Below are 26,239 nucleotides of genomic sequence, written 5' to 3' on the forward strand. Positions count from 1 at the left end.
TTAACAAATTTGTAATGAAATAGATAATACCATACATCTGGAAGTACAACTTTTAGAAAATGACTTAACCAAAAACAAGATCAAAAGCCTTAAAAACATACATACATGTTGACCCAGTAATTCTGTAATTTTGCTGCAGGAAATACTTACAGGTGTGTACAATGATATGCCCCAAGATGTAGATATGACCTTCAAGGTTAACAACACAATGTGTTTGAAATTATAATCTATGTATATAATAGAAATTGTGATTGAAAATGATGTTGCAGGGAAAATTTAATAAATGAAAGATGTAGATAAGTTAAAAAGTATACCATAAATAGTATTTATAATATAATTATAATGTTAAAAATATATTATGCAAAGAAAACTGCAGTCTATACACAAAATATTAACTAGACTTATGCCTAAGTTGTAGGAGTTCAGATAATCTGCATTTTCTTCTTTATGACTTTTATATAATTTGTATATTTTCTACAATAAATACATGCCTACTTTTATGAACAGGAAAGGTATTACATGTGGCGGGCAAGAGCATTTTCCATCAATTATCACTGTGTGACTTTGGCCAGCTATTAACTTCTCTGAGCTCCAGATCCATCATGAGTAATATGTACTTTGTAAGATTCATGTGAAAATCAGTTATAAGAAACATAGTGCAAATACTTTGAAAACTACAAAGAGATTCTGGAACATAAGAGGTTCTTTTTAACACGGTATCAGATGAGGAAGTTTTTGTAAAGTGCTAGGGTGGCTGTACCACAGGATGCAGATCGGGGAGCAGGCACAGACTTTGACAGCGCAGAAATAAACATGAAAGAGTACTCGTGTCTATTCACACAGGTAAATATATCACGCTGCACCGTCAGAGTCACGAGATGATGCATCTCCGCATCGCAGAGTCTCAGTCGCTCTCGTAGGAGCCATTTATATAGAAGATGAACTATCCTCTGCTCAAAAGTGAGGTTATGACTGTCTTGAGCTTAGACAATTGCCAGTACAATCTTTATTTTCAAAACTTTAAATATGTAATTTCAAAATAGTCTGCACATGTCTTAGACATCATGAAAAATTCAAACTTCAATCTCTGGAGGAGCCGGGCTTTTTTATTTAAATATTGAGGCCACACTTCCCTGGTAATTTTTTGCAGATTTCAAATCCCTGATTTTCTAATAGTTGAAGAAGTCAGATCTCTTGTGCAAAGCAAATCTCCAAGCTGTGCACCTGACATAGCTGGAAAGGAGGGATGGGTGAGGGGGTGAATGCTATAGAAACACATGGCTGATGCCCGAGGACAGGGACACCGATAGCTGAACCACTGAATACTGCTTTTGACACAGAGACATTGGACAGACTGTGAACCTCAGGACTGAACCAATACTGGGAAGCCATTGGCTTCTGTTCTCAGTGCCAGAGTGTCTCTGTCCTCCACTCTGTTTGCCACGTTCATGGCCTTGTGCAGATTGGGGTTGGTTAGACCTGTCTGCACGTTGTGGCTGAGAATGAGCCAGTGTGTGTCATCTACACAGCATGTGACCACAGCACAGAAGCCACGTCACTCCTAGATTATCCCTCCCCACCTCATCAGCTCTACATGACCGACCTTTTCCCTTCATCTCCTGGATCTAACCATGCTTACACATGTCCCAGAGTCCACGGTACCCAGGCATCAAAATTTGGAGGGGTAGACCCTGCAGGTTTCTGAAGGGGAGGGCTCCCGGGTCAGGTAGGGCACTGGATGGTGGAAGAGGTGAGACTTGCCTATTGCAGAGAAAATCAGGCAGAGGTTCTGTCCTCCAGAAATATTAATATAGTGTGTGACACATAGTAGGTCCTCAATAAATGTTAGTTTTTCCCCCCAAGTTCCTATCTTTCTCTCAATTTATATCATGCATTTTATACTTCTTTTATGGAGAGTTACAGTTTATATTTTAAGGTAGCAGGTATTCCACAACTTCATTTATTTTGAGAGAGAGAGAGAGAGAGAGAGAGAGAAATCTTTTTTTGTAGATGGACACAACACAATGCCTTTATTTTTATGTGGTGCTGAGAATCGAACCCGGGTCCTGCACGTGCTAAGCGAGCACTCTACTGCTGAGCCACAATCCCAGCCCCATTCCACAACTTCTTTAGGAAAATACATAAGGTAACAGAAAAAGGATGAGTTCATACCACGTGCATGTGAAAATAGGAGTATAGGAAAGGTGGAGGGGATGAAGACAAGGTAGGTGGATGGGGAAAGAGAAAGGAAAACGGACAGAACTAATTCCCTCAGCATTAAGGTCATGAACAACACTAGAACTGGTGGTTCAATACATTCTACACAGGTTTAACACATTTTATGGAGTTTTCTATTCATCTCAAAATAATAGGAACCTTGGAAAGGACAGCCATGGGGGGAACAAAGTGGGCTGCATCACGGAAGTCCCCAGGAACACAGGAAGGAGCTGCCATTTTCTGTCTCAGAAACAGCAGTTGGCAGAAGCCACTCAACAACGATCCAAAGGGGATGGACAGAGCCGGACAGGGAGGTGAGTCAGAGGCTTCCTGACTTCTACAGTGAAGAATTCAGGACAATTCCAAAAATATCTACTTAGAGAAAACCCAGTGCCAAGGGGTGAGAGATACAAGAAGAATGACCAGTTCATGGAACCTGCCTGCCCTCAAGTCATTCACAGCCTGGCATTTTTGGTTTTCTTTGTTAAAAATTCTGCCTACCTTTCCAAGAGTGGGACAAGCCAATACTTCACCAGCTTTGCATGGGCATGCCTACGCAACGGAAAAGCAGGGAAAAGTCCAAGAGAGTGATGGTGACTGAGCATAGGGGAGAAAAATGTGAGGGCATTAAACTAACCTCACTGTTTGAATCCTAGAAACATTGTAATTCTACATAGAGGGGTGTGTGTGTGTGTGTGTGTGTGTGTGTGTGTGTGTGTGTGTAGTTAATAACCATAGCACAAAAGCACAGTATTGAAAAAGTAAAACAGAAAATCATTGCAGTGATCTGCTTTGCATAACCTGGAACCACTGGTGTAAAGCATGCTCACTCCCTGGCTCCCTGGTTTTAGCCAGCACACTGGGACAGTAGGGAACCATGTGGTGGACAGGACAAGCCTTCCTAGCTGAGATGTCTTGGCCATCTACTGTACTGAACCTCAATGTCATCTTCTTTATAAAAGAGATACTACCTCTACTCTGTAAGATTGGCTAGTTAATTACGTTGTTTCTACTTCAAAGGAGAATATCCAGCTGCAAAGAGGTTCAGTGATTCACAAAGTATGAAATGACATATATGGAAAGCTCTTAAAATAAGATCTGGCAAATAATAATTCAGAAGTGTCTTTCTCCATTGCTCAGGCTCATCACAACCTCTACAAATGCATCATTGTTTTTAATCATTACAGTCCAGCCTGCACCACTGTAACTGAGTGATGGCTCAAATTCAAGTGTTTGACCAGTAAGTCCAACTCTTCTTCCATAATACTGATCATTCAAAACTCTCAGGTTACTCCCTGGTCACTGAGCCTCCAGATGGGGGACAGCTCCAGACTCCTCTCACCTTGACCCTGTCCCTTGCCTCTTAGGAGAACACTCCCTTCTTGCAATCAGAACTCTTAATGCTCTTCCACCTTGACCACCACAGCAAAGCATCCAGGAACAGCATAGGGTCATCCTATCAGGACTCCCCCTGATGACAGTCTCACCGTCTCAACACAAATAGCTCCCACGAGCAGTGTCCTCATAAAAATAGAAGCACCTGTTAAATAACCAAAGCACGGTCGTGCAAAAATGAATCTTAAATTAAAATTAAAAATAAACTCGGTAAGATGGAAAAATAAACAGTAGACCTCCAATAAAAGGATCACCCATCTAAATAAAAGCCGAGACATACAAACGGACAACTCTGATTTATCAAGTATAATGGCCTCTGGAATTTGGATGATAATTTTCAGATGTGTCTTTCTCCATTACTCAGTTGACCCTCGAAGCTACAGGAAGCTCCCAGAGCACGTTAATATTTGTGATTTACAATACACACATGTCATGGGCCCTTTCATGAGGACAAAGAAAATACAGTGGGAAAAACGTCCTGACCTTGCCTGGCTTTTTCCTTTTACATAGCATGGATTACTTTCTAGCAGACTATATTATTTATGTACCTCTATTTTTTCTTTCCTGTCTCCCAACATTAAAGGCAAACTGCACAAGGTCAAGACCTCGTTGTGTTCACCAATGTGTCCAAACCTCTGAGAGCGCTCCATGTAACATAGTAGGTGCTTAATAAATATTTTTAAGGGAATACATGAATAAAATTCAAGTATAGTGCCTTTAAAACTTGAAGTCTCATTGCCTCGCCTGTAAAATGGGGATAATAATTTGCAATTAACACACATATGGCAAGAATTCCATGAGACAAACTTATGTGAAGCACTTCCAACATGTCTGGCAATTAGCACTCAACAAATGTAGTAATAAATAACACAATTTCATAGAAATGAATATTTGGCTTCAACATTTATAAAGAGCACTCAGAAGAGAAGAGCCAGCACTCTCCACCGGGTCCTCTTCCTGCTACGCCAACGGGCTCCCTAGCCCATCCCAGGACCAGAATGAGAAAGTTACAAACTCCTCAGTCATCAACCAGAACAGGCTGTGGATGACAGTGTGGGTGGGCCACTTGGTTTTACAAATCTTATCAAGTGTAGCCATGTTCATTTGCTTATATATTATGTGTGGTGACTGTGTAACAGCAAAATTAAAAAGCCGTGACAGAGGCTGCATAACCCAGAAAGACACATCTGTAAAACATATCTACTCTTTGACCCTTTAAGAAGAAGTGTGTCCTACGACTCTCAGTTCTCAGGTAAGGAAATAGAGGCCCCAATGGCAGAGACTCGTGGCCTTATATGCCTCTTCAGAGGCCCAAATAATAGCTGATAAGCTCGGGTTCTAGGGCCCATCTGCATGATGACCACCCAGAGGAGCTTGGGACCATGCATGATGTGGGAGGAGTTTGGGGTCTAGAGTGACCAGATACTTCCTCTCCTGAACAGACAATGGATCACTTGCTTGCAGGAGGTCCTAAGCATGCCCTTGAAGGGTAGAGATGCCAACCTGGAAATTTCCAACCTGGAGTTGGAAAGAACATGGACTTTGCATACAGCATGCTGGGGCAGTTTTCAACTCCCGACTCGCAGCATATTTGTTCTTGCATAACTTGCTGAACCCTCTCTGGTCTCAGTTTCCACATCTGTTTAATGTACAAAATACCCTCTTAGTTGAGGTCTTAAAAGAGTGAAACAAACGTGATCCAGCATGTAAAAGCAGCTGGCACAGCGAATATGATCTCCTCCCTCTTTGAAGACCAGGATTAGTAGGAAGAGCTGATATTTCTGTGTTTACCAAGGATGCTCGAAAGTTCTCATGGACTCTCCTTCCAAGGTATTATAAACATCCTTTCTCTTCAGTAATGAGTTTCATACTGTTCTAGAAAGTATCTCACAGAGGCATCTTCCCAACATTGTAAATTTCTAAACAGACTAGTGTTGATTTGTGGCAATAAACTGTTTTTTTTTTTTTTGTAACAAGTTAGAATGCAATATCATCCAACAAAACATTAAACATACAGAGACCAAATTTTTCTCCTTAGAGGTTTGGATCTCAGGCAGCTATGGGGCATGTGAAAGCCACGAACATTGAGGAGGATTATCCAGGAATACAGGGATGGCATGGAGAGGAAAGATTATAAAAAGAAAGGTAAAATGTAGACAAAGAACCATAGGATGCTTCCTACTTCTTGCCTTGGGAACATTAGAGAAGGAATGAGACCTCTCCAGGGTGATGCTCCAGTACAGACTTTTGCAAATAATTTGCTGTGAAGCCTCATTTCTCTTTGGGTTCTTAGCTCCTACCAGAGGGTACCAGTACTCCATCAATGGATAATGCTGAGTCAGGCCCAACCTTCTTCCCGCCCTCACTGTACGGTGACCTGGTGTCCTTGTCAGGCAGCATCCCAGGTTCTAATGTGTGGCCCAGACAGGGTGTGTCATCGCAAGTTAACTTAGTCATAGTTTCCTTCTTCCCTCCAGCCCTCTCTTTCCTTCTGTCACCACCCTTATGCCTTCTCCTGTGTTGTCAATGATCAGTTAGCACTTTTGTTACATAGCAGGGCCTCCAACACCAGGTCCTTCAGATAAGACAGTGGAGAGACGGGAGCTTGTGATCTGATGGTGACCTGATCTGAGTTGACCACTACAACCCAGGTGTGTTGGGAAACAGGTGACCAGAGGGTGCTGTAGGGGCATTATGAAACTACTTTGTTCTGTTTAGAGGGACCAGGAAGACTGTCCAGGAGATAGAACAATGTAGCTAGTAATGTAGTATTATTTAACATCTCAGTATTATTTAACAAGTTTTTCTTAGGCTAGGCACTAATTTTCATAGGACTATATGAATCTTATACCAACCCTAAGATATCAATATTTTTATCACCACCATCTTACAGATGAGTAATCAAAGGCATAAAGACATTAAGAAAATTGCCTTGAACTATCATAAGATCCAGTGATCCCACTCTATACTGCATCCACAGAAAGTGAAATCAGTGTGTCAAAGAGGTGACACACTGCCCTTTGTGTCCAAGCTAGCATAACTCACAAGAGCAAGATATGGAATCAACCTCAGTGTCTATCAGTGGATTAATGGAAAAGAAAATGTAGTATACATAAAAGAATACAATTCAACCTTAAAAAAAAAAGAAGGAAGTCCTGTCACTTGCAACAACATGGGTGGGCCTGGAGGACATTAGGTTGTGAGAAGTTAGTAAGCCAGCTACATGATCACGTTGGTATGTGGAACCTAAAGAGGTCAAAGCCACAGAGGCAGGAACTATCATGGTGATTACTGAGGACCAAGTGAGTTAGGGGAAATGGGGCAATGTTAGCTAAAGCACATGAGGTTCCACCTAAACAGGAGGTATGTGTTCAAGAGAGAGATTGTACAACATGGTGACTCTAGAGAATGTCACTCCCAAACATGGTGCCTGGGAGTGCTGCACATCTTAAACTGAGGGTGTGAGAACCACTAGAAGCTGAAGAGGCTGGGCTCTGAAGTTCCCTGATCTACCTGAAGACTGGATCCCCCAAAGGAGAACACCATGGCCTGTCTCCTCCCTGTCACTTCATCAAGGAAAGAAGATTAGACTCAGAGCAAGGAAGAGATTGGAAGTCAAACTCTGCCTCAGGCCACTGTCTGTTCTTTGGATCCATTCTTTTTAAAAATCCTTTACTCTGCCTTTAAAATTGCCCACAGTCCCCACTCCCTCCATCCTAGGACAAAGGGCCTATAGGTTTCTAAATGTCACTGGTCATCGGGTGCCCACCTTGCAGCAGTGCCCAGGTGCACACAATACATCTGTATATCTTTCCTCCTGCTCATTTATCTATTGTCAGTTCATTTCTCAGACTCAATACTGAAGCACAGCAGGCGATACAGAGAATGTTCTCTCATTCCTATAACAATGCATTGTACATTTGAAAATTTCTGATGGTAGATTTTAAATGTTGACATGACTCTATAATGTATACATAACACACCATGTTGTAGGTAGTAAACATATATAAATGGCATTTGTCAATTTGAAAATAATAATTTGGAAAAGAAACACTGTTTTCTACCCACACAGCTCGTCATTGCTGACCTAAGGAAATGCACATCTTGAGTCTCTGTTCCTACATTCTCTCATCTCCCACCTCTGGTTCTAGGGCTATATTGATGAGGAGCAGGCTGTGGGTTCAGGCAGACCCAATTTGAATCCTGCCTGGAGGATGAAGTGCTTAAAGAACTTAATTTCATAAAGCACCTAGCCTGGTTTAAAGGCTTGATAAATGGCAATGTTTCTGTGTGGCTGATGTTTTTATTACTGATATTACTGGACTCTGAAAGATGATGAGATGATCATTAGTTGAAGAAGGCAAAAGATATCCAGGGTGGAGTGGTCATCATGAACAGCCATGGAGGCTGGACAGAGCATGGTATGTGCAGAAAGCAGCAAAATGGGAGTCCTAAATTTCTGTTATCTATGGACAATCCTTCAGTCCCTACAAATGGCTGGGCAAGGTGTGCACCAGACATCTCCAAGGGAGAACAAGTCAGTCTAGTATCAAAACTCTATATACTTATTGCAACAATTTCCTAGTAAACGGGAATGAATGTGAAAAAAGGTACCTTTCCCTGATTTACATAAAAGCATTTTATGGGCTGAGTGGCCTTGCACTTACTACCTGTGTGTGCAACTAGTGCAGCTTTGGGGCCAGAGTGGACACAGAAAATAACCATGGCTGCAGAAGACAATTCAATCACAATTGTTGGTCTGACAGTCCAAGATCTGGTCCTGCCCACTTTCTCAGTTCACCCCTCACTGAGACGAATCTCACACCCCCTCCTCCAGAACTACCAAAGGCCACCCTCTGCCCTGTACTTACCCCATCATGATCTTTCCACATTGAGACTTTAATGAAAACTCTTCCTGGACACTCTCTTTCCCATTTTTTTTTTTAACTTCAGACCCTGCTGATCCTTCTTCTTGAATCATTCTGTTTTTATTTTCATATGGAAAACTATTTCTTCTTCTAAACTCTCATGCTAATTTTATACTTTCTCTTATCACATTCATCATTCTTTGAGTTGTAGAACTCCTAGACCACCTCCTCGTTGACGGAAAGTTTTCAGGCTGGCTTGTCCTTGTCCACCAAGTTGAATATCCCTTGGGCTTAGCAAAAAGTCATGAATGCAAATTGGTGCAACCATTCTGGAAAGCAGTATGGAGATTCCTCAGAAAATTTGGAATGGAACCACCATTTGACTCAGCTATCCCACTCCTTGGTTTATACCCAAAGGACTTAAAATCAGCATATTACAGTGATGCAGCCACATCAATGTTTATAGCACCTCAATTCACAATAGCTAAACTATGGAACCAGCCTAGGTACCCTTCAACAGATGAAGAAATGTTGTATATGTACACAATGGAATACTATTCAGCCTTAAATAAGAATGAAATTATGGCATTTGCCTGTAAGTGGATGGAGTTGGAGAATATCATGCTAAGGGAAATAAACCAATTCCAAAAAACCAAAGGCCCAGTGTTCTCTCTGATATGTGGATGCTGACACACAATAGGAGGACAGAGAGAATAGAAGTTCACTGGATTAGACAAAGGAGAATGAAGGGAAGAGAGGAGGATGGGAATAGGAAAGACAGTGGTATGAATCTGACATAACTTTCCTATGTTCATATATGGACGCACGACCAGTATAATTCCACATCATGTACAACCACAAGAATGGGTAGTTGTACTCTATGTATGTATGATATGTCAAAATGCACCCTACTGTCATGTATACATACACACACACACAAAAAAAAAAAAAACAACTCATGAATGAATGAACAAATTAACTAAAATGGTAGCATGGTCTGGATAAGTTCTCAGCCAACCTTATCTGACCTCAAACTCCCTTTCCATAACAAATACTATCATTTATCAAGCCTTACTCCAGTTCCTTCTTTCATTGTCTGGAAACAATCAGATAGTCTACCTATATACATGAAGTTTAATATACCTACACACAAATCAAATTATCCTAATTAAAACATACAAGAGAAATAAAAGATGGTTTCTGACTTAAAAATGTGAATTTCTTTTCTTTTTTTTTTTTTTTTTTTAGTGGTGCTAGGTATTGAACCCAGGGCCTTGGGCATGCAAGGCAAGCACTCTACCAACTGAGCTATAACCCCAGCCTCTAAAATTGTGAATTTCTATGCATAAATGCTTCGTTACAACTATAATAGAGGAAGATAATGACATAGTCATATTTTTGTTTCTCCCAGTGAATAAACTTGGGATTAAGAGAGGATTTAAATCAATAGTGATGACACTCCTTTCTTTCTATGTGACATTACTAAACAAAGACCAAACAAGCAGAATCACAGCAAAAGCCACAGCGACCCATGAAGCTGACAGAGCAGGGCCACCTTGGCCACTCAAACACAAAGAGCATCGCAATGTGTGGCTTTCCAAAAGTATGAACAACTTTGACGAGATCCCAACAGAACACGACTTTCTCTTGGTTTAGCTGCATTTCTGAAAAATTTCCATGTCACAAATACAGTGTAAAAATAGATTTTTAAATATAAAACATAGGGCTAGATATTAGATTCAAGTAATCACAGGGTTTTCAACTCCATGAATGTCTGGTGAACAATTTGGAAGTCACAGAGCTCAGGAAAGAACCTGTTGAGGTAGAAGTCTGTTCTGAGCATTGTGGCATGTCCAGCAGCCTTGGCCCCTAGCAACTGAATTCCTGCATCATGCATCCTTGCTGAAAGTCCCCAAAATGCCTCTGCTCACCAAATGTGACTATGTAAGTTTCTTAAACACTCCCCAGGTAGCAGCATGAGCCACGCAGAGAATCTCTGGAATGAAAGAAAGGAACTGAGCACAAGAATTATTAAGTTTGAATTTGAATTCTATTTCTGCTACAAAGAGTAACTTTGGACAAGTCACTTAGTCACCAGTACCCCAGTTGACATCTGTAAAATGGGGATAATAAAAACTTCCAAGAATTATTAGGTGTCAAATGACACCAATCCAGGAAAGCCACTGGCCTCGAACCATAGAGCCCCGTTTCCAGGCTCATCATCAGCCCCAGTCATTGAGAGTCTCATGACACTGGAACACCCCAGAGCCACCAGGGCCCTACTCCTGGTTCTACAGGTCCTCTCTTCCTGTCTCCCTCTCTGAGAACAGTTTCCCTTCCTTGACCTTGACTGCGCTCTCCAAACCATGCTGGAAACACACACAGCTAGAACTGGAGGAAGAGTAGACCCATTTTTAAGGAGACACAACTAAGAGGACATCTGGTTTTCACTGAGGAATAAATTACTAAATCAGTCCTAAAATGCAAGTATGGCCATTGCATCGAAAACACAACTGCCCGTCTCTTTTGAGGGACAGTGTTGACTCCTCAGTGGATTTCTACCCGTCTAATGCTGTGCCCTTGGGATTCTGTGTACATTTGCTTAATCTCTAAGTCATTTTATTTCCAGTGCAATAAATACTACCGAGAACCTGCTACACGTGAGTCGCTGTGCTAACTAGATAGACAACCGTGATAAACAAAGAGATAGGCCTTATTCATCTGTGTGTTTACAGAGGCACTCAATAAATATTTCCTGAAGGAAAGAAGGAAACACCACACACATCTTTCTCTGTTAGACACCCTGCCTTCAGAAATACTGTGCTCTCTTTCCTGACTTACCTACCTGGTCTTTCCCTAGCCACCCCTCTAGAGCCAAGCCAGGGTGCCCTTTTCCATGAAAACCATCAGGAATGTTCTAGACTAAAGTGAGGCCTCAATCACTGAGCATGGACAATTCTGCTTACATGGGAGCCCTGGCCACTCTCAGTTCGCTCTGAGCCACAAGATTATGAATGCCTCTGGGACAAGGGCCACATCTTATTCATCTTTAAATCCCCAGGAAGCAGAGCTGCACACAGACAGGAACCCAGAGTGCTACCATCTAATCATCTGTGGGCTACCCCGTCAACATGGCATCCACCCGAGACAAGCATGACGGGACGCCACAGGTCACTCCACCTGTTCATCTTCACCAGAGAACCCTCATGGGGAGGAGAGTGAGCAACAGTAACAGCCCAAGATGACACTGATCTTGCCTCACTATGTACATTAAAGGAAATCACTTACAAAATCTGGCAATGTTATTACTGGTGACTCGTTACTAGTACCAGGGACTCTGGACCCTGCTGTGTGGGATCGAAGCCCAGTTCTGCCACGGATTCGCAGTTTGAACAAGCAAAAGTCCTGTGAGATTGTGGCAAGAAGGATGTCGTAACATCTCGAAAAGCTGATGCAGACTGCTGCCTTCCGTTGTAAGAGACTTATCTTAGGGCGCCTGTCCAATTGTTCATTTTTATGGCATAAAATTGTAATAATTCTAAGGAATAAAATTTTAAGTGGAAAGCAAATGAAATCAGTGAAGTTCACTGGAAAGATATGATTCTTCAACTTGGGTGGTGTGTCTTGGGTCTACAGCCCGGCCAGGGTCACACCCAGAGCCTCAGTTTCCTCATTTGTAAAATAAAAAGGACATCACTTGTGCCTTGAGATCCATTGGTCTGCGTGCTTTATCTACTCCTGATCTGCTTCTGTTCCTGTGATTACTAATAACCAAAAGGTTATGTGTGACATTTTCTGCTTTCTCACTGATTCCTTTGATAGACCAGCAATGCCTCGTCTATCTGCAAATAAAAACAGCTTTCAGTATTGATTTATTCCTGGCAACATGCTAATAACAAAATAAGATTTACTCATATAAGGATTGGGATCAGGAGTTCTTTGAAATTCAAGACAGGGTGTAAATTGCTGCAAAGGGTCTCTTTAATTGGGATCAAAACATTTTTGACAGCTTTTGGATTTAAAAATTCTAGCTATTGTCAGGTTCTGAAAATGTTACTTTCCTAGTTTTTTCTTTTTTTTTTTTTTAAATGCAATCAAGCTTGAGCCAAAAAAAAAAAATACCTTAGACAAGATAAACAACTAAGGTTTGTCATTCCACATGACAAAGGCCCAGTTTTCCATTTCTTTGATATGGAGAGCAAAATACTTCACTGAGATTCCTATGCTGCACAGTTCAGTCAGTCCCCTGCTGGGTAAGGACAAAGGTTCAGTAAACTGTTTCTGTTCATAATCTCCTAGAGGTTTTTCAAATAAAAAAACATCAATAGGTACTATTTTAAGGGAGAAACAGAATCCTAAAACTCGTCTCAGAAGTCAGTTTGGATGTGACATTGCTCATCACCGCATCCTCTACCTACTCCCTTCAACAATGTCCTATGGGTCTCTTGTGGCTTGGCTACCCCCAGCGCCAGTGAACTCAGATCTATTTGACTCAGGTCTGCCTGCCAGAAGAGTCATCTTACTGACAAACTAAAACCAATTTCTAGAAACTTCTATCAACAAGTCCTGGTTGCAACTGGTTCAAAATTTCATTCTCTGATCATAAGGAACAAGTTGGGTCCTTGTATCAGATACTCTGGAGTCTCATCGTCTGTTCTTGAGGTGTAAACAAATTCAGTCCTTTTGACTGTCTTCCTGGGACTTGTGCTGAGGCATATTAACAAGCTCAGGTTGCAGAAGCTCCATGCTACAGAGGCCGGATGTTAATCAAACAGAACTGGAGGAGGCTAAGCCAGACAGAAAACATTTAACTGCCTCCTTCCTGATTCTCCACTAGGGATCTGACATTTTCTTCACAAAGCCAAATGGCTTTGGGCTGAAATGATGATTTTACTGTTGTTTTCTTTGTGTCCAGCTAAGGCCTCAGAAATTCTGCTTCAAGGTTTGATGGTATCTTTTGTGTGTGTGTGTTGTGTGTGGGGGCAGTTTAGCCACCTCTGAGAGAGGAAGTACGTAAATGTACAGAATGCAGACGACTCCTCATTAGTAAAAATCCAGACATTAAGATTTTAATTATCTGGGAAGAGCCTATTTGATGGATGGGGACAGGGTAAAATAGCAAAGTGTGAAAGAGGTTCCCAAAACAAGATAAAATGCCAGATACCTCGCACCCCTGCTTCTGTCCCTGTTGTCCCAGTGATGGACAGGGCTGGGAATGAGAATGGCCTAGAGATAATATCATAACATTGGGACACATAAATCACTGTGAAAGTATCTCTCAGTCGGGCTTGGTCCACAGTGCTGGGCTCCCATAAAGGACACTAAAGGACCATAAGTGTTCTCCAAGTTTGTACAAGCCCCAAGTTGACCTCTGGCATACTTCAGGATCCTGGGATGACATGTCTGTGTCTAGAAGACTTGGCCCAGCAGAGTTTTCAGTTCCCCAACTGACCTGGTCCTCCTCATCACACTTGCCAATATCTTTTCTAAAATGTGAGGTTAAAAACTGAGCGCAGGGAACTGGGATGGTGGCTCAGAGGTAGAGAGCTTGTCCAGCACGTGTGAGGCACTGGGTTTGATCCTCAGCACCATATAAAAATAAATAAATAAAATAAAGGCATTCTACCCATCACAACTTAAACAAACAAACAAGCCAACAAAAAACCGAGTGCGGGTCTCCAAAATACAATCTTTCCAGGAAAAGACAAAAATTCATCTTGCAACAATGCTGGGTACATGGATGAGGGGAGGAGAAGCTTTTGCTAAACTCTTAATCCTGCTAAATCCAAGCCTATTTCCTACCAATGCTTGTGCCCCAACCTAAACCTCCTCTACCAAGGCCCACCTTTCCCTATGGTGTGGAGGTAAACGGCATTGATTTTTGATTCATGCCAACCTAAGAATAAATCTCTGTTCTGCTTCCTGGGCATGAGGTTGTTGTAAATAGTTTAAAATTTTCTGAATATTATGATGTTTTGACATTTTGAAATACATTTCTGGCTGGGGAGGCACTGCCCCTCTAGGGCTGGTCAATTCTTAGACATAGCCAAGGCCCAGCCAGGAACAGGTCTTTGACAGGCAAACTTACCAATCCGGAGGCAGACAGAGGTGATCTTCCTCTGCCTTAATCCTCCCAGAGCAGGTACTAGGCAGCTGGGGTCCACCCTTATAGCTCAGCGCCAGAAAGAAGTGTTCCAACTAACCAATCCTCAGCTGTCCATCCTGCTGTACCTTGAATTTTCCTATGGAAACTCTAACAAAGGCCTTGGCCTGAGGGTTCCCTCCATTCCCCTCTACTGCCTCCAGCCACCCTTGAGTCTTTCCCAAGTGGCCTTGTGTGGCACACTGTGCTCCTTGTCTCGGACATGTTGATAAACAAATCCCAGGGGAACTGTAGGAAGTCACTTATCTGAGATAGACATCAAGCAACATGGATAAGCAAAAGGTCCTGTGAGCCAAGTTACCTGGGTTCTAAGCCTATCTCTGGCACTGCTTATTTTCAGCAGGTCATGTCATGTTTCTGTTCTGGGTGTCTTCCAACTATAATGCAGGGTTAATGATAGCATCTCTCCCTTGGGTGCTTGTGAGGAGTAAATGACCTGGTACTTATATAGAATTTAGGGCAATGCTGGGCACCTAATGTACACTTGATGAAGTAGCTACTATGGTGGGTTATGTTTGAGTGTGTCCCCCAGAGGTTCACAGGCTTTAGTACTGCAAAGTTAAAACATGGTTTGGAGCCTTTCAGGAGATGTGGCATAATGGGAGGTCTTTTGCTCAATTGGGGAGGGACCCCAGTCTCCCCCTGGCTTCCACTTTCAAGATGTGATCTCTTCTTCTCTCTCACCTGCTTGCACTACTGGTATACCATCCACCCTGAGGTCCTTGCCAGAGCCAAGCTGGGGGCTATGTCTTTGAACCTCCAGAACTGTGAGCTGCATACATCTATTTTCTTTATAAAGTCAGCCTGCCTCAGGTGTTTCATTATGGTCACAGAAAAGTGGATGAACACAGTAGCTATTATTATTATTTCACAGGACTGTTTTGAAGATAAAACTGGATAATACATGTAAAAAGACCAACCTAGATTATAGAAGGTATTCAAAAACTGGGTGCCATTATTTTATATCATGGTAAAGTACATATACATAAAACTTAGCATAGTAACTATTTGCAGTGTCTGGCTCAGTAGCATTAAATGTATTCACAGTTTTTTTTTTTTTTTTTGCAGCTGTCACCACCATCCACCTCCAGAACATTTTCATCTTCCCCAACCCAAAACCCACGTCTATCAAGCAATAACTCCCCGTCCTTCCTTTTCCTGGAAATTATCATTCCACTTTCTATCTCCATGAGCTCCACACTCTGGGTACCTCTTACAAGTGGGATCACCCAGGACTTGCCTTTTTGTTGTAGCTTACTTTGCTCAGCACACTGCCTTCGAGTATCACAGGTTGAAGAATGTGCTGGAATTTCCTTCTCTCTTAGATTGCATTCTATCTAGATGTGACCCTTTATTCCTCTGTCACTGGACACTGGGGCTGCTTTCATCATTTGGTTATTATGAATAATGTTAGAGCCAATATCTGTTCTCTTACTAGTTGTTTAGAAGCAATTTTTCTATAGTTCTCTTCTGTCTTCAAAAAAAAAAAAATACATTTTCACTTTTAAACGATCACCTGATCACCCTCATGTTATTAGTCAGAACAAGGAAGAGAAGCTAAAACTGCAAAATGACCATGGTCAAATAACTCGGTTGGTGGAGCATTATTTATAAAGTGCTTGACAAATTATCTTTGGGGAGTTCAAAGGAGGTGATATACATGGAGGTGTTTTCTAAGCTGCATAATACTGAATGAATTAAAGACTAAAAACCCACTGGAGTGTCACTCTCTCAGTACAAGAGATCACAGAAGGTTTTTCTGTTTTTCCCTACCATCCATGAACGAGATCGACGGTGTCAGGCAAGCTCTGGGGATGAATCTAGGAGTTAATTGCAACTGTAAGGTTGATGAAAACACAAACCACTTCTTTGGTGGGTTCAAGAAACATATCAACCCTTACATTTCCTGGTTGGCGGTAATAGATTTTATTTTTAAGACGGAGAACTCTATTTATTCTTTTTGATTACAGCAATTGTAAGGTGCTGGGGGTTAAACTCAAGAGAGCCTGGATGCTTTGACCAGTCCAAAGACCTACAATGTGTCTCCCTGTCGGATGCATGTCATCAAAGTTGCCAACACACAAAGAAATTTAACTTAAACTGTCATATTACCACCGCTCTTCAAAGCTTATCAATCTCTCCTAAGATTACCAGCATGGTGTGACACTTTTATCACAATTACACTGTAACAATCACGGTGCAGTCACACTGTGGCCAAGTCAGCAAAGAGACTTGCTTTGATGGACGATCACAGTTGATCAAGTTTGTCAGATGCTTTATGTGTTTTTATGCTTGTTTGATATTCCCGCCCAGAGAGTAGAGGCTTTTAAGGGCACATCTGTCAATGGACTCAATTTCACATCGCCAGGCGATTCTTTCACTTACCCCTGTCTTCTCATCAAAGATTTTGATCCCTCCAAAGGAGATGGTTAAAAAGATTTTCTGTTTGTGTTCTCCTTTGGAACGAGCGCCAGCAACAACGCCCTGTTGAAAGGAAGGACATGGTTTTTACCTTTGTGCTTTCATTTGAAAATTCCCTCGGGTCCCCAAGGCACGTCCGAGACCATCATCCAGTGCCACCAATCATGCACACCCTTTCCCTCTGCCCTGCGATGATCTGTGCACAAAGTGCTCACATCTGCTTGATGTCTTAGAGTAATAATTGACTTGGTTGTTCCAACACGATATAAATATATACTTAAACATTCACTCTAATCAAGATTTAGAGAATGCCTACTGTGTGCCTACATACTTGGTTCAGAGTTAAGGATCCCCAACTATACACAATATGGACCTCATAATAATATTTTCACTAGATTTTATGGTGGATATGGATTTAATCTTTTCAATAAAGGTGAGTCACTAGATATATGCCTAAATGTGATTTTATTTTTGTACTTCTGGAAAAGACTTTTGTATGAAATCAATCCTACAGATTACAAAGAAAATAAAGGGAAAGATGCTAGACTGTATGTTTTATTTTTGTTTGGAAAAACATGATCATCACCTACTGCTTGCAATTTTTATCCAAAGACATTTTGCATTTTCTATTATCTTTTCCCCTACCATTCCTGCACTTTCAAGCAAAACACCAAATGCCTTCCATTGTTCAAAACATCTATTTCCATACTTCCCCAAACTTTTTATAAACTGATATGTATATGTGTGCATGTATATATCTCTATCTCTATATAGCTGTCAAGCAGGCAAATGTCACAATAAGTAGGAATGTTACTTGGCTTATATTCTATCCCCAGTGCTTACAACAGTCCCTGGAGGATAGCAGATGCTTAGCAAATAATTGTTAAATGAATATGAACTATCTGGAGACCAGCTCCCAAAGCTGATAAGATTCATGTGATGAGTAAGGATGGTTGCTTTTAAAATAGACTCTGTGGCCCAGGTAAGTACAGGCTTCTTACAAGGGCATACCAGGAGAGTAAAGGCATTTCTAGGGTCTACACCAAGGGCTGTTACAGACTCTCCATTAATGTCTTGAAGCTCCCCACTCCATCATGTTTGAGTTAACAGACTATAAGATTAAGCCCACCTCTCAGCAGATACAGCACTGGGCTTTTAGAAGTAGCAAAGTCTAAAATCACATTGATTTCTGTTCCCAGGAGATAATAGTAGTTTGTGCTGTTCACAGGATAGTACATTCTCAGGACCAGGTTCTGGGAATGTGTAGTGGTGGAGAGACTTGAAAGAGGCACATCCTCTTGATTTTGTCTGCTTATCTTCACTTTGGGTGTTGAAAAATATTCTGTGCACTCAGAATATTTTATTATACCCTTGGTTCTATGTAATCCTGGACAATTACTTAGCCTACGAGTTCCACTTCCTTAAGTACTTTTTTTTGCATTGTTAAGAGAATTAAACATTTTTTTGTAAAGTAACTAGCATGGTGTACCAGGGTACACTATCCAATTTAACAACAACGAATTTCTTCTAGTAATAAATGAATATCCATGAAAACTTTAGTCCAATTCCAGCTTGGATACCTACTAGTAGGAAATTCATCCGACATCAATTGCCCACTAATTCTCAAACACATGTTACTCATCGACCGGCACACAGAACATTAGAGTCAGAGAAAAAACTTAAAACAAAGTTTTCCAACCAAGGATGAGAAAAGAATGTTCCCAAAGGTGGTGGGCAGTCCTGAGATAGCACAGAGAATCAGGGGAAATGCTGAGACCATATCTCAGCCCTCCAAACTTTGTTCTGGGAGCAATAATTATTGTGTTCTTTCTAAAAAAACCAGATCTGACCTATCTAATGTTCCTCTTCCAGCCCCAGGACTAATAGCTACCCTCTAGTTGGTAAGACTATGGTTTACTTTCAAAGTAAAGCACTTTGTTCATATCCCACATAACACATCTTTAATCCAATGGTCTCTAGATTCCTCATTGTGCTGTTGGCTTTTGAATTCCCTGTGGATACTCTTAAGGAACATGGTGGAATGGTCAATGTTCATCTTTGGAATCCCAGAGGTAATTCCTGTTTCCCTTTAGTGTCATGCTCTCTGACTCCCTTAGCCAATAGAGAACCCTCTTCATGCCAAACTGCATCTCATTCATTTTCTTCCTGGCACTTACTGCCATCTGGCATATCACATAGTCATTGGTTGATTTTTCTGTCTTTGTCCAGAGAAACGAAAGCTCACTTGTGCATACCTGGTGTTAAGAATGGGACCTAGCATACAGCAGGCACTCAAGGAGAAGTGAGACGGCTTTCCCTCATTTAGGTAGTAAATGAGAGGACAAGTCAAATGTTGAACCTAGGAAAATTTGACTTTGAAATTGGTGTCGATGGCTGCATTTGAGTAAAATAGCATATGCTGCCACCACACCATACCCTGAACTCCAACCTCAAGTATCCAGATGAGACAGAATAAGTAGCCCCTTGGTGTGCTCTGAATGTGTCTCCCCAAATTCATATGTTGAAACTTAACTGCCAATGTGATTTCATTTAGGAGGTGATTAAGTTACAAAGGCAAAACCCTCATAGAGGGGATTTGGGCCCCCGTAAAACAGCTTGAGGAATGCATTGTTCCCTTTTGGATCTTTGTAGTTCTGCCACATGAAGACAGTGTTCATCCCCTCCAGAGAACTCCACTATGAGGCACACCTTAGAAGACAGAGGCTGGACCTTCACCAGACCCTGAACTGCTGGCACCTTGATTTTGGAAGTGGCTAGAACTGTCAGGGAATACACTTCTGTTCTCAATAAATTAGCCAGTTCTGGGTATTTTGATTTAGCAGCACAAATGGACTAAGAGAGCACCTTATTAGAGGAAAGGATTGAGAGGACTGATTCAGAGGGGAGGAGAGTCCCTCCTCCTTTATTCCTCCCAGGGAAGGATGTCTCAGGACAGGGTCGGGAAAGGGTTGCACCTTTGGCCAGGAAGAGTACCTTTAATGTCTCTAACCCCAAGATGAATCCTCACAGTCCCAAGGCTTGCAGAATCCTGGAATATCAGATAGCAGTACTTCCTGGTACATGGCAGTGCCTAATACATATCAAGGCTATCTTTGCTTGCTGGTTCCAAGTACCTGTCAAAGACTCTCTGGTAGAAGATTGTGGTACATAAAAAAGAATGGAAAGAGTCGATATGCATGTTCCTGCAGGCTTGGTGCTTGGGCTGCTGGTCTTGGCTTTACATGATAAATGAAAGAGAGAAGGATTACCCATATGGTGCAATCTTTTTGGAAATAAAAGTCCAACTTTATTAGCCATTCTTTCTCTTGTAAAACAGGACTCTGCATAAAGCTCTGAAAATCTGCACTAAATCTAGGCAGGCCTGCCACCACAGCATGCCTTGGGGACTCTTCTTCCATAACAATATCCACTGTGTTATGTAGCACTAGTGGGGGTGCAGAACACAGCCCTGGTTGGGAGTTTGATGCTGCCTATGTAGGTGTCATCTAGGCCTCTGTACCTAATATCAGCCACCTGACCCCATAAGTTAACACTGGAAACCAGGAAATTGGGACATCAAACATTTTATTGGGTGTCTAATCTATGTTAGAAGTTTTCTTATGTGCCATTTTATTTAGCCCATACCACAGTTTTGGGAAGTAAGAATTATCTCCTTCAATTCATAGATAAGGAAACATGAGATTAGTGACCTCCCTAAACCTAAAGAAGAAAGTCACTGAACTGGAGTTAAGGCAGTGATCTTTCTGATTCTAAATGTAGGAGTCATTCTACTATAACCCTCTCTTCTCAAAAATATTTTTTTTTCTAGGAAACAGGTTTTTAAAAATTGACCATGCTATGAAGCATGCCATATTAAAATGTGTCCCAAAATTTCTAAAGAGACCTCAGTGGAGAGGAGGAACTCTAAAAGCGAGAACCACATTTCTTTCCCTATAACTGTTGGAACAGTTTAATGAACTTATGTGCATAACACTGTCAGCATGGAATGCAGGGGACAATGGTCCATGATCCTTATCATTATTGCCTGAACTATTATTGATATTTCTTAGCAACACCATGTGCTAGGTGCTGTATGATATGGCTGGCACGGATATCCCAAAGAATACCCAGGTAGGCAGTGTCTTAGGGGAGGAATTTACTCCTAGAGAAAGGGTCAGCATGGCCAGGCAGGATTAACAGGCTGCCTATTCAGCTCAGAGGATGCTTTGTCCATAGTTAAGATGACATACAAGAAAGGGCTTTGAGAACACTCCCACAGAAAGGAGCATGCACACAATATCATGACTATGATCTCCATGGAACACATAAAGCACGTGTGTAAACACAACAGGCTACAGATATGAATACTGAAAACCTTAGGATGCTATTTCAGAAAGCCCCACATAATAAACTTAGTCTCTGTTCCCAGCCCTGTTAGTTACTAGCTTGACAATCTTAGAGGGAAATACTTATCTTAAATTTCATTTTTCCTAGTTAAAAAGGGATGATAAATAACTTTCTCTGTCCTGCTTTGTGCCCTGAGACAGTCCCATGGAGACTCTATTTCCTGGTGTCTGAATCTTCCTTCCCTCTGGCTTGCAGTTAAGTTCCACTATGAAAGATACCGACAGGAGATCAGAGGGTGGAAGGAGGGAGACATCGGGTATTTTTCTTGACTTCTCTTTATTGATCTGTATCTCTGGTTGTAGTTTTTTTTTTTTTAATTTAAGGAAGGGGCCTTCCTTATCTGTCCTATTTTTCCTAGGTTCCAGTAAAGATTTTTTTTTTTTCCATAGGTTCCTAGGAGTAGAAACAGCCTCTCACTATTATGAGACTCTGGGTGCCTCACCACGCCTCGCCACCTTGCCTTCCCTTTGCAACTATCTCCTTCATTAAAGAGTCCTCATCTGACCTGGGTAGGGTGAATTCTGCCTTCCAGGACCCTGAGTGACATCCTTGACGTTCTGTACTCAGCTTGCCAGGCACTGTCTTTGGGAGATGGCATCTTCTCCCGTGGTTTCAATCATCACTGTTTTATCAAATGTCTAAAAGTTGGTTATCTGAAGAGCCAATGGCTGTGGCTGTTAGATGGTAGCTTATGGGTAGGAGATTAAAATCAATTTATGAATCAAGATGAATTAAATGCAACTACAAAACACAATATAATGAAGGGCTAAACTATGTCTTGTCAAACACTGGGCCTCTGGAGATCTAGGTTTGAGTTCTCTCACACTCAATGAAGATGGCGAGGCAAATTCTTTAACCTCTCACAACCTCAAGTTTGTCGGTTATAAAACAGGAGGCTGATGGTTGTCTCATAATATCAAAAGAGATAATGCACGTGACAGCGCTTTCTTGACTCTAAATTGAAATATGACAATGACTGATGATGACGATGGTGATGATGGTGTGCCTGGTACCTAGGCAGTGCCACTCACGCTCACAACATGAATCCCCTCTAAAACCTCTGTAATCAAAGACAAAAGCCCCCGTGACAGGAAAATGCACTAGCTTCAGGAAGTCTAGCAAGAAAAAAAAAATTAATTTTTTCATTTCTCATCTGGCAAATGGGCCTTTTCTCAAGGCTAAGAGGCACTTTGTACTTATCTTTCTCTTAGTTTCCTGGGAAGGTGGCCAAATCAAGAATAGAGCATTAAGATTTCTATGTTTCCTAAAGAAAAACCACTGGGAGCCAAAATGTCAGCACACTTATTAGCAACTTGCAAATAATGAAACATAACTGTCTGGGAACCAAGAACCCCTCAATAAGTTTAGTGCACCTGACAGGAGTATGTTATGGCAGGACAAACTCTCAGGGCTTTGGGGATCTCAGAGTTACGAGTGGTGACAGATGGAACCCAAAACTGCATGTAAAACACACACACACACACACACACACACACACACACACACACACACGATTGACAGTCATTGCTAGGTCTGGTCCAGCTGGCTTGGCCCAATCTCAATCCGAAAGGAGAGCCTTCGGGGAATACAGGCAAACCCTTGCTGCACATCCACTAAGACCCCAGAGCTTCCAAGAAAGTAGTTGTGCAATGAGGCACTCCATGACAGGTACCTGGTGAGGGGCTATTTTCTGGATACGGGGGAAGGAAGATGCATGAGCTCCTTTCTCCTTCTAAGCTGACCTGTGGCTGTGGGTGGGAAACAGGTCTGTGCACAGGGAGGATTAAGTAATGACATTTTAGTGATTTTTTTTCAATTAAAATTTGTCAGGAACGAATCTCTAATTTTTTTGCCTAATTTCATAATTGTAACGAGGAACTTCAGCAAGAATCAAGATCCAGGCTTTATTCCCTTCTTTCCCCAGTTCCCCTTAGGTTGGCAGATGTAACTCTATCTAATGGGGGAGTTGGATGAAGTTGAAAACAAGAGGCTTCACCTCTTCAGGACTTTCTGTGCCTCACTTGCTAGTAGACAGTTTGCTTTCTGATCTGATGCCATGCACAAGTCATGGGTTCTAGTCTGGGACAGCAAAGGGACTGGGGAAGCAGAAGGACTGTAGTTATCCACTCTTCCACAAACCAAATGCAATAGTCTGTTTCATTCAAGATGCCCATGTGACCATGTATCTAAGTCAGGCGCTCCAGACCAGCAACCATCAGAGACAAAGCTGGGAGGTAGAATTCTTCCTGGCCAACTACTTTTTGTATTTATCATTCAGATGTGAACTTAGAAGAAAGAGAGAGCTCATTATTGGACTTCTCTTAAACCTCAATAATGATTTTGATGTCATTTATATATTTTTCTTATACTAGACAAGATATTGTACCTTATAGTAGATATAAATAAATGTTATTTTAGCAGTTACATATTACAGCTTAAAGAAACAAAAAGAAAGTAATGGATATCCAGTAGAAAATCAAGAGTTTTTAAAATTCTAATTCCTATAGCCATACTATAGGGGAAATTTAGCATTCAATATACATGGTAAGCTGCTAAGAAATAGCAAGAACAAAAATAAGTTGTGATTATTAACCATCTGAAAGGACAGGTGATACAGAGGGCATTTTACAGACTTTATCTCATTTAATACTTTAAAACATTTGACTGGGCTTGGTGTATTATTCTTTTCTTCCTTTTACTTACAAATATTCCACTGACCAAGTTTTGTTCTCATGGCCTATTTGAAGATTTGGCTAAAAATGCCCACATACATTATTAGATGAGAAAAAAATAGACTATGCAACTATATAAATTATTTAATTTCAACTTGATTAAATATATACAGAATTTATATGCACATAAAACACACAATGACTGTAAATTATACACCAAAAACTGTAACGCTTAATCATCTTTGTGGGATTTTGGATTATTTCAATTTTCTTCCTTATACTTCCTATATTTTCACAATGTTTTATAATGAACATTTATGAACTCTGTTATCAGAAAAACAAATTGAATATGTTTTAAATGCATAAAATATTTTTAGACTTCTTGCTAAGTCTTTTGTTTTTCTAATATTTTGTTTCACAAAATAAACAGAATGTATGAAGACCACAATGTGTAAAAAAAAACAGTATTCCTTTTGTATATTTTTTTAATAAGCTGATTTGTTTATATTTCCCAATTTCTTTGGTTAGTTTCTTAGTGAAAGGCTTTTTCATAGCATTAAAAATGCTAAAAAAAAAAATCACAAAGAAACCTCTTTGTTATATCTCCAAATCCCAGAAGCTAGTTATGGATGATTTAAAAATATTATTTTTTTTTCTGTTAAAAAAGTGTTTGGAGTGCATTAGTAGAAATTACAAAAATGAATAAAATCAGCTTTCACCTTAGCATCTTTTACCATATGACAAAATATGTAAAAATCAAAAATAATAGCATGGCAAAAATTCCAAAAAATGTGAGAGACTAAACAATTTGACAAGTTTGTAGTCTTATTTTTACATGGGCTGCAAAATAAAGACATAATTGGGTAAAATATGATGATTTCAAAAATTATAAAACAAGACCTGGCAAAAATACCTCCATATAGTAGATCCTCAGTAAACATTTGCAGAAACACTGAAGTCTCTTCCTAGTGAATAAATGTGGTTAAGTCAATCATGAACAAAGTAATTTTTGCCATAATAATGGCGATCAACACTTCCCCTTATTCATATGAAGCCCTGGATAATTAAATGACGGGTACACAGCACCTTGAGTTTCATCATGGAGTCTTGACATAACTTGTCTCCCCGAGCTGCGGAAACTTCATCAATCCCAATCAGTTTGGCTTTGTACCGGACCCCTTCACCTTTAAACCTCTTTATCAAAGTGGCTTCACTGCGATCCTGACCTGAAAACAGAGAAACAAAGATTCAGATACAAAGCTGTTGAGATCCCATTGTCACTGTGTGTCTTCATCTGTGTCCTGTTAAATCATGGGGAATGGCAGAAAAAAATGAGTAATATCCCTAGATGTAAATTCTGGATCTATCTATTGAAATACTGAGGCAAACTACTTCTCCCTGAGCCTCATCTTTCTTAGGCAGAAAAATTACAAGAACCATCCCAATGAAGAATGCAGACAAATAAATCTGAAAATATATATAAAGCATCTAATTCCATGTTAAGTGAGAATCACCTACTAAGAGTTCATGTCCAAGAGTCTTGTTGGGAAAGTATCAGCACTGACTCTCCAGTATCCCAACATTTAATAGTGCTTTGGCCAGGATCCAAGACCTCCTTTACACCCAATTCCATGGGCTGTTTTATAGGGAAACTCAAGAGTAATTGCTTTGTATCAAGTAATGACCCAGAATGATTATCCAAAAAATGGTTTTATGATATCTCTTCTGCTAACTCATGAGTTTAAGGAAATTAGCTTCACACTATGTGGAATTGAGTGACCATACCTTGCAACAGACCCTCTCAATAATTATCAACATAATTACCTTTATGTTAATAATATTTTATTAATATAAATAATATATTATATATGTAATATAATAATTATTATTAACATAATATTTTGCTAAGACCCATCAACCAGGGATTTAAACAACACCCCCATAAAGTCAGGGCTGAGGAATTTCCGTGAGTTGAGCAAGGGAATTGTGCAGGAGGTTTTATAAACTTTAAATCCACTCTTCACAATGACCAAACCATTTCCATTTTCCAGGTAATTAAGATAGTCACAGAACTCAGGTAGCTTGTCTGGGCTCAC

The 26,239-nt window shown here is 40.7% G+C and overlaps 1 protein-coding gene across 3 annotated transcripts in view; it reads right to left on the reverse strand.

Annotated features, from left to right (window-relative positions):
- The window catches only part of Dab1 (DAB adaptor protein 1), a 268,808-nt gene that overhangs the window by 104,180 nt on the left and 138,389 nt on the right, over positions 1–26,239 (reverse strand). For all 3 annotated transcript variants that reach the window (XM_026382470.2, XM_026382466.2, XM_077791440.1), the window contains exons 2-3: positions 25,230–25,369; positions 17,029–17,127 (exon numbers count right to left, since the gene is read on the reverse strand). In XM_026382470.2, the coding sequence (XP_026238255.1) occupies positions 17,029–17,127; positions 25,230–25,369 (239 nt within the window). The remainder of the gene's footprint in view (positions 1–17,028; positions 17,128–25,229; positions 25,370–26,239) is intronic.

Source organism: Urocitellus parryii, chromosome 11, assembly GCF_045843805.1.
Source record: "Urocitellus parryii isolate mUroPar1 chromosome 11, mUroPar1.hap1, whole genome shotgun sequence".
Taxonomy (NCBI): Eukaryota; Metazoa; Chordata; class Mammalia; order Rodentia; family Sciuridae; genus Urocitellus; species Urocitellus parryii.